The 17,123-nt window shown below is 34.6% G+C and overlaps 1 protein-coding gene and 1 long non-coding RNA gene across 2 annotated transcripts; one reads left to right on the forward strand and one right to left on the reverse strand.

Annotated features, from left to right (window-relative positions):
- Positions 1-4,254: 4,254 nt before the first annotated feature.
- Positions 4,255-15,758, reverse strand: pdxkb (pyridoxal (pyridoxine, vitamin B6) kinase b). The gene is made up of 11 exons (XM_059552713.1): positions 15,221-15,758; positions 13,821-13,875; positions 11,375-11,479; positions 8,817-8,900; positions 8,268-8,302; positions 8,067-8,152; positions 7,799-7,844; positions 6,066-6,177; positions 5,763-5,899; positions 5,608-5,674; positions 4,255-4,541 (listed from the first exon to the last, which is right to left on the reverse strand). Exons 1-11 carry the CDS (start codon positions 15,299-15,301, stop codon positions 4,429-4,431), a joined length of 921 nt encoding a protein of 306 aa, XP_059408696.1. The 5' UTR covers positions 15,302-15,758; the 3' UTR covers positions 4,255-4,428.
- Positions 14,596-15,602, forward strand: LOC132142671 (uncharacterized). The gene is made up of 2 exons (XR_009434098.1): positions 14,596-14,925; positions 15,150-15,602. It is a non-coding gene; the product is annotated as an uncharacterized LOC132142671 (long non-coding RNA).
- Positions 15,759-17,123: the final 1,365 nt, after the last annotated feature.

Here is a 17,123-nt window from a genome sequence, read left to right on the forward strand (position 1 = left end):
AGCCTCCTGTAAGACGCTGACCTACCTAATCGATAAAGATTACAAAACACATTTGTAAGTGTTTTAGACATTCAGTTTGTCTTCTTTAAAATGTACTTTGCCTCAAAGGCGGTGCAGCAGTTGCATTTATTCCATGCATTTACTGCACAGAGGCATTATGCATTTGCACAGTGGCTTAGAGCAGGCATGATTTAGTCTGATTTTTGTGGCATCATGTCTTTACACTGATTTTAATAATGAGAATTTGTGAGTATATACACATGAAAAAGAATAGCATACTGTATATACACTACACCATTATGACAACAACAAAGATTGAAACACACATTCAAAATCTAATATAATACTTTGTTTTCCTTTATTGCATTATATAACATACATACAATATAAATGTGGATTTGTACACTACAATCTTTATTGTTATATATAATATAAAATATTCAGTATATGAAAACAAAGCACTAAAAACTTTACCAAACATTTATTGTTTATTTTTTTTTCTGACCCCGTTCAGAATGGAAAATCAAAGAGAGAACATAAAAAAACAGACAAGTATGATTTCTGATACTATACCAACCATTTCAACAGAGAGGGAATCAAAATGAATCATGAAGCACTGACACTATTAGTACTGTTAAGAGAGACAGACATATTTACAGAGAAGTGTTTGCAATTGTTGCCCTGGCAGCACGTCAAACTGTCTATTATGATATCACTGAAATTCATATTTGGCGTTCTGTCACACATTTCAAGTGTGTTCTCATGTACTCTTGCTGTAGAATCTTCTATTAAACAGTACTGTTGTGGACAGCAAGCACAGTGATTTTAAACACTCATTTTACAGATGAAATAAAGATCCACACTGAGAGACCAAGACACAATGACTCATTTCTGTCAAATTCCATCATTTTCTAAAGATGTTTCATCCTACATTACGAAAACATCCTCGGAAACTATTCTATGTCAAAATGAAATGAAACAAATTAAATAATACACCTGCACTCACTGAAACAGGCAGAGCAATGGAAGTCACATCTAACGTGAAGAATAGCTGGGTTTTTTGAGCACTAGTAGGCCTGAAATGCTTTTTTGTTCATGCTGTAAGGCATTGAAAGCCTTGTAATGGAAGGCAGCTGATTATACAAAACTCTGTGAACTATATGAAGACATATACTTATAGGTCCAAGCTATTTAACCGTATCATGGAGTCAGGACATCAGTTCAAAAACAAAATGGCATTAGGGGACCTATATTTGTTTATGGCCTAAATAATGGAAGTGGACTAGTTTTTCTCAGATGATAGAAGCTCCATCCAATAGAAGGAGCTCAGCGTCATTTGGTCATCTTTGACCCACAGTCTTACAACAGACAGCACACAATTTCTATAATTTACAAACATTATGTATACAGAACAAACAAAAAAAAATGCAGTTCCTGACAACACTTCCCTCAGGGAATGCACTAGACATCACTGTGATAACGAATATTTGGCTGCCCACTAATAGAGTGGGTTTTTCTTTTTAGTCAGTATGATGTTCTGACTGGGTTTTCAGGACACACTCGTTTATCAATAACCAATAAGCACAAGTGTGCTTTCATTGCAAGCATGTTGCTGGTATATTTAAAGCAACTGTATGTAGTTTTGTGTATTTGTTGGTGCTGTAAAGCAATTTTCGCGGGAATCCGTACCTGCTCATCAAATGTACACAGAACCGATGTTTGGGAGGAAGCGATTCGCCTTATTAAGAGTCCGCTTACCATCAGAATGATTTTGAAACCGATATTTCAAGGTATATAAACGTACATACTTTCGCTTTAAATAAAGTTAACATTAACATTTAACTGCAAACGATGAGGTTAACCAAAGCATCATGCAGAAGTGGACATTTTGCTCTAAACTAAAGCTGTTTAGGTGCCCTTGAACAAGTGGCATTAGTGAATGGTACCAGTAGCATTTATTCAGTGGTGTCATGATCATCCGTGTACCACCTCACTGTCTTTACTGACAAAGACTAGACTTGGCTTTTCTTATTTTCCTTCCCTCCTCCGTTTATTCAGGGAACACAAATCCTCACACACTCACAGCAGAGCCACTCTTTTGTCATTCACACGTACATATACACAATGTACAAATACACATAAGAAGTTCGATTACAGCTCAGTAACTAATGAAAAGCTGAAGCACATGTCCCTCAGACCACTGCTGCTGACCCCTGATTAGTCCTGCACATGGCCATCTTTTGTTTTGTTTTTTTTGCTAAGGAAAATAAGATGAATAGCTAGAAGCCGAGTAGATGAAGAGAGATGAATCTCAGTAAAGAACATATCTTGGGTCATATTTCACTCCAAAAGAAAAAAGAAAAATAAAAATAAACAAGAGATATGAATTTACTTAAAAAAAAGAAAAAAAAATATGTACATAAAATAAAAACATGGATTTTCTGAGCACTTTGTAGGCCTGAAATGCTGTCTAACTTCAGCTATTACTTTTTTTTAAATTCTAAAACTATTTCCATCACAATTAAATGTATCATTTCGGTAATGCAAAAAAATAAAATAATAAATAAATAATTTTTTTGTCGAACTAATTCATGCTGATTTAAATGTAATCGATTATTGTATTGCAATAAAATGTGCAAAATTGACACCAAAAACAATGTTACAAATCCCCCCAAAATATAATGGTCCTAAAATAGGCTTTGTATCTTCAAGTGAAAGTTTTTTTTGCCTTTTCTCGGTCTTTTTTGTTCCCTCTTCTTTTTCTCTTTTGACTTTGGAGTTAAATGTGACATGGGTATGTTTTCGTGAGATTCCGTCAGAAGGAGTTTTGAGTGTTTACAATACGAATGGAACTCAGAAATGATCAGAGGATGAAAAGATGGATGAAAGAAATGTGACTAGTTTTGGAAGAGCATTAGTCGAAGACGAAACAAAGGAGAACAAGTCTGATTAAATATATAACTCATCTGCCTTTTATTATCTTTCACAGCATTGTAACCGAGAGACACCATGTTCTCTGACACAGAGAGAGAGAAGCAGGCGCAGGTCACCAGACTAGCACACACACAGCTACTGTTAATCAAGGCATTTTAAGAAGTTCCCCCGAACTTCATACAAGTCTTTTCCTTTTAAGATATGAAAATACTATCAAATAAAAATGTAAAACTACTTTAAAGTCTCTTCTGCTTGTAAAAACAAGTAGATTATCAATGCAAATACAATCAGTAAAAAGCAAATGACATGAAAATGTTAGTTTCACTGACAAACAAACAAACATGAAGTGAAATGCTCAGACTTCCGCATTTATAAATGCTCGATGTAAAATGAATTCAATGGAACGAGAATTAAATCATACATTGAGCAAGGCCAAAAATCATTACAGTATCTCTCACCAAAAACATCAAAAAGTCACAAAATACAGCAGTGCATCTCTTCAATAAAATCTCCCTTTTCGGAAGAATATAGTCACAAAGAAATGAACAATAAAATACACATTTTAGACAATGTACTTCTTCATTTTCGAGGTTGGCTACAACACATCTTTTCCAGATTTGGGTATCTTATCAAGAACCGAGTTAGCAAGGCTTTCTGGGTAAATCTCACAAAGAAAAGTCAAAGTCATACTAAACACCCAACTCAAAAGATAAAAGCACAGAGTTATATTTTGCATAAAGAAAATCTATGTTTAGTACCAACATTGTTTGCAATGTGATAAATAATCACATTTCATCAATGAAAAAAAAAATTTCTTCATCCTGTCTGGCAACAATATATATATAAAAATAGAAAATAACAAATAATATATAATTAAAATGATCCTTTGTTTTCCTTTATGCAATAAATATCTTAATTTGATCTTTTGATTCTGGGCTCAAATATGACCCAGACAGTTTTTGTGAGACTCGACCATCTAGGTTTTATTTTCTGTGTTTGTTACTGAACTGCTCTGATTTAAAAATGATAGTGTGTCCAAAGCGACACACCTATATTAATGTTAATTATTAATTTTGGTCCTCGCTAGATCAATGGCAGTTTAGTTATATAACTGACCTGGTCTGGAAATGTCAGTGACTGGGCTTTATGTGCAGGACGAACCGGAGTTCTTGAGGAGCTTTGAGAGAAAGAGAGAGACAGAGATGGTGAAGATGCACAAAGAAAGTGTGAATGAGAGAGGGCTGATCATCTCTCCCACTCTCTTCTTCCCTTCTCTTTTCTCTGCATTACACTCTGTAGGAGCGCGATGGCTCTCTCCCTCTCCCTCTCGCTTGTTTGGCTGTACCCTGCTGAATCTCTTCAAATGGAACTGTTGTGCTCTAGCTGAGATTCTAAGGCAATGTCACATTACATATCAAAATGTACAACATCTATACATTGTGCAGTTGTGAGCGGAGGGTGAGATGTGTGGATGAGATGTGGCATGTGGCGGCTCTATATAACAGTGGCCTCAATGACTATGGCTGGATCCTCGATGTCAGCTTTACTCTGGACCATCCGTAACTCCAGCTGGGAAGGGCTCGGTCTTCTACCAGGACCTGCCATCTCTGAAAATACGAGAGAGAGAGAGAGAGAGAGAGAGAGAGAGAGAGAGAGGAAAGCATTTCAATGAAACAAGCTTACTGTGACTCATTCGTTTACATACACTACTGCTTAAAGTTAGGGGTCGGTAAGATATTGTCATGTTTTTGAAAGAAGCCTTTCATGCTCACCAAGGCTACATTTATTTGGTTAAAATCCCCCAGTAAAAACTAGACAATATTGTGAAAAAATTCATTCATTCCTGTGATGTAAAGCTGAATTTTCAGCATCATTACTCCAGTCTTCAGTGTCACATGATCCTTCAGAAATCATTCTGATATGCTGATCTGCTGCTCAACAAAAATGTCTTATTATCATCAATGTTGAAAACAGATGTGCAGCTTAATATTTTTCTGGAAACTGTGATGTATTGTTTTCAAGATTCCTTGATGACTATAAAGTTCATTATTTGAAATATTTTGTAACATTATAAATGACTTTACAGTCACTTTTGATCAATTTAATGGGTTCTTGCTAATTATAAATATTATTTTCTTTACAAAAAAAATCCTACTGACCCCAAACGGTAGTTAGTGTATATAAATAAAAATGGTAGTGAGGTATGAAATACATGCTAAGACTTTTCAATGGCCAACTGTTAACCAAACAAATTTTCTATGTTGTGATCAAGATTTTATCACTTTAATAGTTAAAAAAATATGAAATATTAAATTCTATATCGAAAAATATAGAATACAATTAAAAATATACCCCCCCCCCTCCAATTATTTAATGGATTTCATTACTTCATATTGTTGCAAGATACCTGAAAAACATTGAGCATTGCTTATTTATTTGTATTTTTGTTTTATTATTGACTTAATTACTGGAAAATTTAGTTTACTTAAATTAAAAGTACTTGAAGGCTTAAATTTGTTAATGCTAAATTATTTAACCCTTTAACATACAAGAGTGTGTTCAGTAATATATTAGTTTTTGTTGTTGGTATCACCTGATGCTGAAAATGTTATATTGACAACCCTACTCCATGCATATACATATAAAATAAACAACTTTTAGCTGGTGTTTTACCATGGGCATAAGATATAGTCCTCTGAATGACATGGTGCATGACGGAGAACGTCTTCTCACATGCTGTCTGCGAAGAACAGAATAACAGTGAGAAAGAGACTATGCTGCAGGATCACTGTGATGCATTTATTGCATATTGATTTAATATGCTGTACTTTCAGGTCTGTTGGGTAATGGTGAGTCCAGGCCAACAGCATAGCAGCAAACAGATCACCGGTCCCCACGAACACGGCGTCCACCTTCGGCACCTCTATTCGGATCCGCTGGGTCTTCCTTGAACCGTCCGGCATCACTGCAGAAACATGGTTATTTCTCCACAAGAACTTATCATTCATGAACCAGCCCTGATCTTTAACCACTAGGCTACACAATAAATTTACAAATATCTTAATTCATATGCATTCCAATAAATTCATGACAAAGCAATTTTGAGTTGAACAGGAAGCACACACACTTACAAATGCGCTGACTGCCGAAAGACACCAGGAATCTGTCTCCGAGACGAGGGGGCAGATCAGAGCTGGTGATGACCACGGTGTCTGGACCCATCTTATGCAGCAGGTCCATCACCTGAACACACACACACACACAGTCAGAGACCTTGATCGGGGGCCAGTAACACGTGAGCAAAAATGTACTTTGTTTGAATTTTCAAAAGTTTATTATATTCATTATTATTATAATGATTTAAATGACTGTAATATAATAATAATAATAATAATAATAATAATAATAATAATAATAATAATAATAATAATAATAATATATTAGCAGATACGGATAATGATTTTAAATTAATATTACTACTATTATTAATTATATATTTTAGTATATAATTAGATAATATTATAATAACAGCCACTTTAAAATATTTTTATTATTGTTCTTGTTTATATTATCAACAACAACAACAATTATAATCATTATTAATATTATTTACAGTACATAACAGTAATAATAATAATAATAATAAGAAGAAGAAGTAGAAGAAGAATATATTAGGATAAGGTAGTTATAAAACAATAATTTTAAAACATTATTATTGACAATAATAATAATTTTAATTAACAGTGTTTTAAAATCATCTGTATTATTACTAAATATTCAGTGATAATAATACAGTAATAAAAGATAAATATAATATATATATAATAAGATAACATTAATTGTATTACTACTACTACTTATAATAATAAAAAAAACAATAAAACAATAGTTTTAAAACATTACTGACAATATTAATAATTATTTTAATTAAAAATATTTAAAAATGACCTGTATTATTACTAAATATTCAATGATAATACAATAACATATAAATAAAATATAATATATAATAAGATGATAATAATAAAATCATTAACTGAATTACTACTACTATTAATAATAATAATAATAATAATAATAATAATAATAATAATAATATATTAGCAGATACGGATAATGATTTTAAATTAATATTACTACTATTATTAATTATATATTTTAGTATATAATTAGATAATATTATAATAACAGCCACTTTAAAATATTTTTATTATTGTTCTTGTTTATATTATCAACAACAACAACAATTATAATCATTATTAATATTATTTACAGTACATAACAGTAATAATAATAATAAGAAGAAGAAGAAGAAGTAGAAGAAGAATATATTAGGATAAGGTAGTAATAAAACAATAATTTTAAAACATTATTATTGACAATAATAATAATTTTAATTAACAGTGTTTTAAAATCATCTGTATTATTACTAAATATTCAGTGATAATAATACAGTAATAAAAGATAAATATAATATATATATAATAAGATAACATTAATTGTATTACTACTACTACTTATAATAATAAAAAAAACAATAAAACAATAGTTTTAAAACATTACTGACAATATTAATAATTATTTTAATTAAAAATATTTAAAAATGACCTGTATTATTACTAAATATTCAATGATAATACAATAACATAAATAAAATATAATATATAATAAGATGATAATAATAAAATCATTAACTGAATTACTACTACTATTAATAATAATAATAATAATAAAAATACAATTAATTTAGGAAATTTGGGGTGTGTGTATCATTTGCTGCTAGTGCATACCATTTATAATTAGACATTTATTTCTGCCTCCCATTTTTAAGGCTATTATGAGGGCATGATGTATTTAACCTCACCTCAACAGCGTCTTTCTCTGTGCTGATATTCTTCCCTGTCAACAACCTGGAATAAAGAAGATGGAGTAAGAAGTGTAGATTGCACATCAGCGTGATGTGAACAGCTGTGAGGCACTGAAGATTTATGGCTAAATCCACAGCTGACCACTAGAGGGAACAACAACATCACTCTTCTGTCACGCTGAAGCAGGTGAGGGGCTAGAGGTTTGACATCAGCCAATCACAAAATAACACACACAAAGCTGTTGAGAGGAGGTATTCTACTCACTCAGCCTCAAACTGGTTGGGTGTGATGATATCGGCCACAGGCACCACTTTATTCTTATACACAGGATGGAGATTCTGAGGAACATACTGCAAAAGACAAAGAGTAATATTAAAAATACATGTCACCATTTTTCCAAATTCTACTTCCTATATAATGAAGAGAATGGGTCAGAAGACAAAACAACTGAACGAGTTAACTTACCATTGAACCATGGTCACCTAAGACAGGATCACAAACTGAGAAAAACAGAGTAAAACAAGTTGTACATTAATGTGCCAAAGCTGCATTTATTTGATCAAAAAAACAAGGCATATTAGAATTTTGAATATGACATAAAATGTAATTTATTCTTCTGATGCAAAGCTGAATTCTGAGCATCATTCCTTCAGTCTTCACAGTCACATGATCCTTCAGAGATCATTCTGATATGATGATCTGCTGCTCAAGAAACATTTATTATTATCATCAACGTAGAAAACAGCAGTGCTGCTAAATATTTTTGTAGAAACCGATACATTTTGAGTCTTTGATCAACAATAAAGTTCAAAAGAACAGCATTTATTTGAAATAGAAATCTTTTGTGACATTTTAAATGTCTTTAATGTCCCTTTTGAGCAATGCAACGCATCGTGGCAGAATAAAAGTATTAATTTCTTTTAAAAAATCTTACTGATCCCAACATTTTTGATGGTATTATATAAACACACTCTCATCTGTAGCTTTTGTTAACCTAGGATGAAAAACACTCACCATATACAAGGTTAGGATTGGCCCTCTTCAGCTCTTGAACAATGTCAACGACCATCTCCAGAAACGATGTATCTCTATTGTAACCTGCAGTAATGAAGAGAGGAAACCTTTGATCAGTACTCTGGTTTTTTTTACCAGCATCTTACTCTTGATCTTTGACTCCATTCATCCCAGATCAAAAAGTTCCTTCAAAAAAACTAAAAACTGACCGCTCAGCACAAGCACGAGGATCAGTCTTGGGTCATTCTCATTCTTTGAGCCTGAGCATTTTAAAACCAGTGAGGTGGATACAATCTTTTAACGATACAGGCCACCTGTGGTTATTACTACAATACAGAGAATTTGTGGGTGAAACAGTGTCAGAATTATGCTGCTTTTGCCATAAATTCTTGAAGAAATTATTTTAATTTCATACCTCCAAAATCAATTCATTTTTTTTTTTATTAAACCATCAGTACAAGAGAAGCACTTTTTCTTGAGATTTAGAAATGGTCTGGTTTTGATGTTAAAAGTAAAGATACTGCAGTTTGGGGTCAGTACATGAAGTCTCTTATGCGCACAAAGGCTGATTTATTCGAATAAAAAAACAGTAATACTGTGAAATGTTAATACACTTATTGAAATGATTGTTTTCCATTTTAATATATTTAAAAATATAAATTATTCCTGTGATGCAAAGCTGAGTTTTCAGCATCATTACTCCAGTCTTCAGTGTCACATGATCCTTCAGAAATCATTCTGATATGTTGATTTGCGGCTCAAAAAACACTTCTTATCATCAATGTTGAAAAAGTTTGAGCTGCTTCATGTTTTTGTCGATGAATATAAAGTTCAATAGAACATTTATATAGAATAGAAATCTTCTGCAACAAACTATCAATTTAATGCATCCTTGCAAAAAAAGAAGCATTCATTTCTTTCAATTAAAATTAAATCTGACCCAAATATTTTGAACAGAAGCGCACACACAAAAAACCCACAAAACAACTAAAGCTATTTACATTTAATCCCGATACATATGCATGTTATATATCTTATTTATGTTCAGATGGAGCTAAATTTATTTTTACTGTTTAAAAATGTGTGAAAAGGTCTCACATGGCTCTCTATTCCTATGTTCTCATTTTCCCCTTTTCCCCTTTAGCCATTGTGTGCTTTCCACTCTTCCTTCTCTTCTCAAGGTGATGGTAAAGGAGAGCCCATGCACCAGAGACGTCTCGCTCGCTAACACCCTCAACAGAGCACAGGATTTCTCTCAGTCTCAGCTCTATGACCCTGTGTCCTCTAGAGTCCCCCGGCGTTGTTAGAGGAGGAGAGAGAGATGTGTTCACTTCCTCTCTGACTCTAGACAATATGACACAAACCTACTGGATGCACAATACAAACAAATCAACTAGATTATTCGATTTTCTGAAAAAAATGGGGGTTTGCCAATGAGATACTCAATGCCACAATGTTGAATTTGAGCTTCTTCAGTGCCTGGCATGTTTTACATACCAGCTCGATTTTTTATAAATCTAATTTGAACATTTTAAAACTGTAAACTTTTTGACATGTCTTTATATATTTTATTATTTTACCCTTGTTCCAGACTTTAAAGTCTAAGCTAGGAAAATCTATCATAAAATACATTAAGTTTCCACAAAGATATTGAGCTGCACAACTGTTTTAGCACTGATAATAATAAGAAATGTTTCTTGAGAAGCAAATCAGCATATCAGATGATTTCTGAAAGATCATGTGACAATCAGCTTGAAAATCAGCTTTTCCATTACAGGATTTTTTAATATCTAAAAATAAAACAGAGTTATTTAAATTGGGATAATATTTCACAATATTACAGTTCAACAGTATTTTTGATTAAATAAATGTAGTCTTGATGAGTGTAAGAGATTTCTTTCAAAAAACCCAAACTTTTGAATGGTAGTGTATTTAAAATATATATATTTTTAAAGTTTGTATAGCTGTGGTGTCATCCAAAACCAACAATTTTGATATCAAAATATATATAGAAAAAAGATATCAAGATATATCAAAATTTTGTGTACATGGTTACAATGCTTGAGATTAAATATGAAACATGATAGTGATAAATATTACAAATATCTTAAATCAAGTTGTAATTTTGTCAAATTATGCAAAACGTGAAATATTGGACAAAAACTATACAAACATTTTTTTATGAACACAAAATAAAATTGTAAAAATAAATTTGTATGAAAATATTTTACAAATATGTAAAATGTGTATATTTGCAAAATATCAGCAATGAAATTAAATCAACTGAAATGTAAACTGTTCATGCACTTTCTCCCACTCTCACTAGTTCATAATATAGGCCCTCTATGATATTCCTCTCTATGATATTATGACCTTAAGATATGGTGCTGGGCTGTCCCAGGGCCTCTAGGGTCCCACTACGGCCTGTGTGCATTGCTTTATGCCATCACAGAATTACATCATTCCATATTTTTCAATAAATTACTAAGCATGCAAATAATCCACAGTAGCGTGTCAAACAGAGATGCATTGGCATGAATGGCAGTCAAAGAACTGACCTGTAAGTACATAGTCGTAGTGGTTGACGTTGTTGAGTTTGATCCCTTCATACAGGACATGAAGCTCATCTGCAGCCAAGACATGTCCCTTCCAGTAAGAGTACCCTGAATCAAGACAGATCACAGATCAAATACACAGAAATCAGATTCAAAATCCAGCAGTGATGCAGAGCGGCCGCTGACGTTTGAGATGCTACGAGCATGAAGATCTTGTTTGGTCACATGTCACTTCCTCGTCTGGTCATCTGTCTGCTCTCACATATCTATGGGCTACGGACAGAAGCGCCACCGCTTCATCAGACACCATTGCTGTTGCCGCGGGAGCTGTGATGTCACAATTCAGGTGAGTCACCGAGCATGTCACATGGTATGTTTCTAGTTGCTAAGAAACAGGACAGAGGAAAGCCTGAGGGGCTGGATGAAAAAGACGCATCATTGTAGCCTTGATATGTGTGTGTGTTATGGGGAGAGGATGACTGCAAAGGGAAATCTTTGATAAGATGGGTGTCTGTCGTCATCATTTTCTGCTGTCGCAACTCTGCAAAGCCTCTCGGCTGGAACCACAAAACCTCTAATCTCAGTCACTTCACCCACACGTATCATGCAGATACTCGATTACATACTAAATCACGATCAGGGAAAGCATTGAGAAGATGCCGCATGAGGTGCATGCTGTTTCTTCCCATAAGGCTTTGCAGTGCCCATTGATGTTCTTGAACAGAGATCATCATAACCTGTAAAAAATATATCCAAGGTCAAACTATGAAGTGCTAGAGGGATGGTCCAGTTTGGAGATCTCCTTGCTGTCACATCAACAGGCAGAAAATAATTAACTTTTCATTTTTTATTATTATAGTCTTCACTTCAAAAACATTTAGCATAATAAGAAATGTTTCTTGAGCCCTAAATCAGCATATTAGAATAATTTCGAAATGACCGTGTGACATAGAAGATTAATGGATGCTGAAAATAAAGTAAATTAATACATTTTTAAATACATTAAATTTGAAAAACAGTTCTTTTAAATTGTAATATTTCACAATATTACTGTTTTTTTTATTTTTTTTTATTGAATAAAAGCAGCCTTGGTAAGCATAAGAGACATCTTTCAAAAACAAAGCAAACATCTTACAGATTGCAAACTTTTGAACTGTCTTTGTTATGGTTAATAACCAATAAATGGCTTATATAGTGAATCTATAATATCTCCTTTTTTAATGTAAATATATCAAAAAATCTTCCACTGCTCACTTTGATTACACCACTAAAAAACTATTTTACTATTTAGTGGTGTAATCAAAGTGAGCAGCGGAAGATGGACAAATATTCCTTTCAAAATGTGCTATAGAAAAAAAAATCATCTTTGAATTAAAAAAAAAAGTGCTCATAATAGTAGAGTGGGGAAATATCTAACATTGGCCATCAAATGACCCACATGGTGCCAATATATTGCATTCCTACCCTAAATTATCAATCAAATTTTATAAAAGGATAAATTAAACATTTTCGAATAATAAAAAAAAATGAAATGCTGAAGTAGCTTTGTTTTCTTTAGCTTGATGTAACAACATGGACCCCCCCCCCCAAAAAAAAAGTTATCAAGGACATTTTTCAGATGTCCTACCCCTTCAAACTGCCCATCCACTCACTCTAAACCAGTTACCCATGACTTCAATTAGCCATGTGTGCTGAAACCACAGTACTGCTGAAGACTCATTCTACATACTACAACTTCACTAATCCCGATAAGAAGCTCTCCACAGCGACTCCTGGTACTCGGTTAGCTGCTGGTTAGGAAAAACTTCATAAGCCAGCAGCGCATGAGTCTGTGTCCCTCTGTCTATAGGCTTAAATGCTTTTGAAAAACCCAACTCAAGTGTCTAAAGACATCACTAGAGCCCTGAGAAGAAAGCAGCCAAGCAGAGAGGGAGGCCGGTCACAGGGCAACAGTCTACAGCAGGTTGTGCCACGTGTTGTTTAGACCACTGATCTGAGGCCAGTAGGGGTTATTCTACCTATGTGCTTTGAAATGGGATGCGTTTATAAGGAGCTGATCCAGAAATTGTGTTGGGATGTTTAGCAGTGACAAATAAACATGTGTCACCTGTGCATACATACCAGTTCTGTGTCACCAGAGGGAACTTTTCTAGTACTATATACATTTTTCTTTCTCACACAGACTTCTTTAAAGGGACAATTCAAAAAAAGAAGAAGAAGAAAAAAAAAAGGTTTCAATCAAAACATGGAACATGGAAATGTTTTAAAGGATCGGTGACATCATACAGTAACACATTAAATTCATCAGTGCATGTGTGACATCATAGTAACAAATATACTGAGACTCTTTGACCACACAATTACTTTGATCTAAAATGCTTTCTAATGACACTGTATCACTGTGACAAGCTGTTCTCCAAAAATCAGCAGAATGTTTGTGTCAGCCTACCTGTGTGATTGGAGAACTGAACAGAGTTGATCGAGTCCACCTCAAACCCCAAGACCTGACACACACACACACACACACACACACACACACACACACACACATGAAAAGAAGTTTGTTCAGACAGTGACACAGATACATAAAGTACTCAATGTAATAACACAAGAGCCTGTGATATTCAGAATAAGAATATATACTATTCTTACACAATATGATTTTATCAAATGGTTAAACATCAAAATCAACTGTCAGTCCTTTTTGAGCACCTGGTAACTTTAACACAGTTACGATTCTGCTAGGCTCCATCCAATGTGTTCATAATCTAGCTATATCCCGTTTTAAGTGTCTGAGCTTGACCACCACATATTTGAAAGTCTAGCATATGCTTTTAACTTCCTACATAACACATGCATATTAGTTGCTTTTATGAGTCATAGCATTACACAAAGAGTCATAGCATTACATTTGGGGTCATTCATATTCGACATTCATATGGTTATTATGGGCAACCTTAACAACTTTTCTATCCTGCTAGATTCAATCCATTGTAAAAATGAACTATGATTAATAAAGTTTAGGTGTCTAATATATGCTTTTAAAAACTCAATAGCTTCCTAAATGATCACACTAATAACACAGGCATAGTTGGTTTCATGTTCAAGAGCTCAAAAGATGATGCATTATGCAAATGAGCCAGAAAACTTCAAGCTTTCGTCTGATACTAGAATATGGTCATGTCAGATAATCACAGGAACATATTTTGAGGTCAAATAAAAAGGTTGACTTCACTTATAATTAGTATTAGTTCTATTAATAGCATTCCCGTGTACAGATTTGGGGTGTTTGCATAGGAACTCAAATATAAAGACAATTCCAAAACACGAGGGTAATCTAATCTAAAACAGCACTCTCTGTCACTGAAACAATCAGAGGTTTAAAGATGAAACATTAAAATGCAGGAAGCACGAGCGTGGGTTTTAGACGCGGCTGGAAAAGCCTTTGATAAAAAAGTCACGATTTTGCTGGAATTGAGCCACCCGGCTGTGACGTCAGTCTCGGAGACGTAAGTCAGCGCGAGCGTGCAGAAGAAGGGCTCGAGCAAATGAAGGTATGACAGCTGGAGCCGTTCAAAACCTAATGAGCCTGCTTTAATAGTTTCTGTGGCAATCAATTAGACAAGTTACAATTAGCAACATATTTTAATCAAGGTGTCAAGTTCTGGGAATGAACCGTCTAGACTCGGGATGAGGGAAATTCACTACATAAATATCTCAAATTGCACAAGAACAGTATGCAAGGAAACACTAACCATGTGACCTTCCCTTTCACCAGCAGCAAGCCTGGCATGCACTATAATAATCACGAGTGTACTGTGCCGCGAGCCTCCGAGGAACGCTGCTCACCTGTAACGGGAAGGACGCGGATTTATTTCCCACGTATCCTCTCACGACGTGACTCTGGATCGACAGAACTCGGCACTCCATGTCGCGCGCAGTTAAAGCGCTTTTAGACGCTCCAGAATGTCACGCGATTGAGGGGCAGCGGCGAACCGGAGAGGCGCTTCTCTTCCCCTTTTCACATCCAAATTGGGATCCGTGATGGCAAGTTCTCTAGGCAACCAGAGAAATGAAGGACATTCACACCGGAGACGCTTATTGGCGGCGAGCGCATCTACTCAGGCATCCTGAGGGGGCACCTAAAGTCCACTGAGTGACATCACGACGGCGTTCGAAACCGTGGCTATATTTACCATGCATTCAGGTAGAGAAGAATGGGCTGATCAAATCATCATGAATCTATCACGTAAACCCAGGAGAAGCCTCAATAAATCCAGACTGTATCGGGAATTATGGGTATCAACAGATGTTGCAATTATATTAAAGAGATAAATGTATGTATTTGTTGCCTTTCACTTATTTTTGTAGTTTGTGCACACCTTAAGGAATGACCTGTTATACAGCGATGCATTAGCGCAATAAACCGAAGTCTGTCGTGTTGCGGAAGTGGGGTCCTTCTACACAAAGAAGCGCTCTAGATTCCTCTAATCATTAGCGTATATCAGCGATGACGTCAAGCCGCGAGTGAGTAATGTTTGACGTCACCGCTGTCGGCGACCTGTGATGTCTATCCTTTTTCTGAATTTGAATTCTGTCTATCCAAGGGGAATTAATTCTGTTGCTTTATTCTTTTATTTAATCAATAGTTTTAATTAAAATGTTGTCGTTTAGTTTCCCTCGAGTCGCCTAAACCACCAAATACATTATAATTGCGCTTTTCTAGAAGGTAAAAGGCCTTTTTAGTATAATTATAAAAATGTCTACCTTCAGGTCATGGTGCATTTGTAATTTTGTTGTCAAAGCTTTACTGATTTTAAGTAAATTTAATAAAGTATAATATAAAAACAATATTGATGTTAATACTGAGCGACTAGCACTAATCCTAATTGTAAACATTTTCTTTTTTTTAGAGTGAAAAACACTATTTAAAGGGAAGTCGTGGCCTAATGGTTAGAGAGTCGGACTCCCAATCGAAAGGTTGTCAGTTCGAGTCCCGGGCCGGCAGGAATTGTGGGTGGGGGGAGTGCATGTACAGTTCTCTCTCCACCTTCAATAACATGACTTAGGTGCCCTTGAGCAAGGCATCGAACCCCCAACTGCTCCCCGGGTGCCGCAGCATAAATGGCTGCCCACTGCTCCGGGTGTGTGCTCACAGTGTGTGTGTGTGTTCACTGCTCTGTGTGTGTGCATTTCGGATGGGTTAAATGCAGAGCACAAATTCTGAGTATGGGTCACCATACTTGGCTGAATGTCACTTCACACTATTTTCATATTACCTAAGGTGTTTTAAATATTATCTCTTATATTATTTATTTTATTTTTTTTATTAGCCACTTTTGAATTGCCCTTAAGGTAGTTTTCCAGATGGGGTGTGTGTGTGTATGTTAAAGTGTAAGTAGGAAACACACTCTCACATATGGACTCCAATATTTATTTTTAAATATTTTAATAAGTGATCAGTTAATAGTTATTGAAAAAAATAATTTCAAGGCTGTACTGTTTCTCATATTAAAATAATGCATTCGTCAGGGTTACAGATATTATTTTTGAACATAAAGAATCCTAATATAATTGTCATGTTACTTTTTTTCATTGAGAGATGAATAATTTACATATTTTGGCAGTACAACAACAAACCATTATCAGACCACTGGTCAGTGTGTTGTTCACGGCTGAATGTGAATGATCTGGATTTAGTTTAATTAAACACCTCAGTGTTTCCACTGGAGGCAACAGTTAGTGAAGTTTT

Source organism: Carassius carassius, chromosome 6 (assembly GCF_963082965.1).
Source record: "Carassius carassius chromosome 6, fCarCar2.1, whole genome shotgun sequence".
In the NCBI taxonomy this organism is placed as follows: domain Eukaryota; kingdom Metazoa; phylum Chordata; class Actinopteri; order Cypriniformes; family Cyprinidae; genus Carassius; species Carassius carassius.

Coding starts and splice junctions, on each gene's coding strand:
- pdxkb (XM_059552713.1), bottom strand. CDS start 15,301: ATGGAGTGCCGAGTTCTGTCGATCCAGAGTCACGTCGTGAGAGGATAC. Junction 8,303..8,816: donor CAATCCTAACCTTGTATATG/GTGAGTGTTTTT, acceptor TGTTTTTCTCAG/TTTGTGATCCTGTCTTAGGT. Junction 8,153..8,267: donor TAGGTGACCATGGTTCAATG/GTAAGTTAACTC, acceptor TGTCTTTTGCAG/TATGTTCCTCAGAATCTCCA.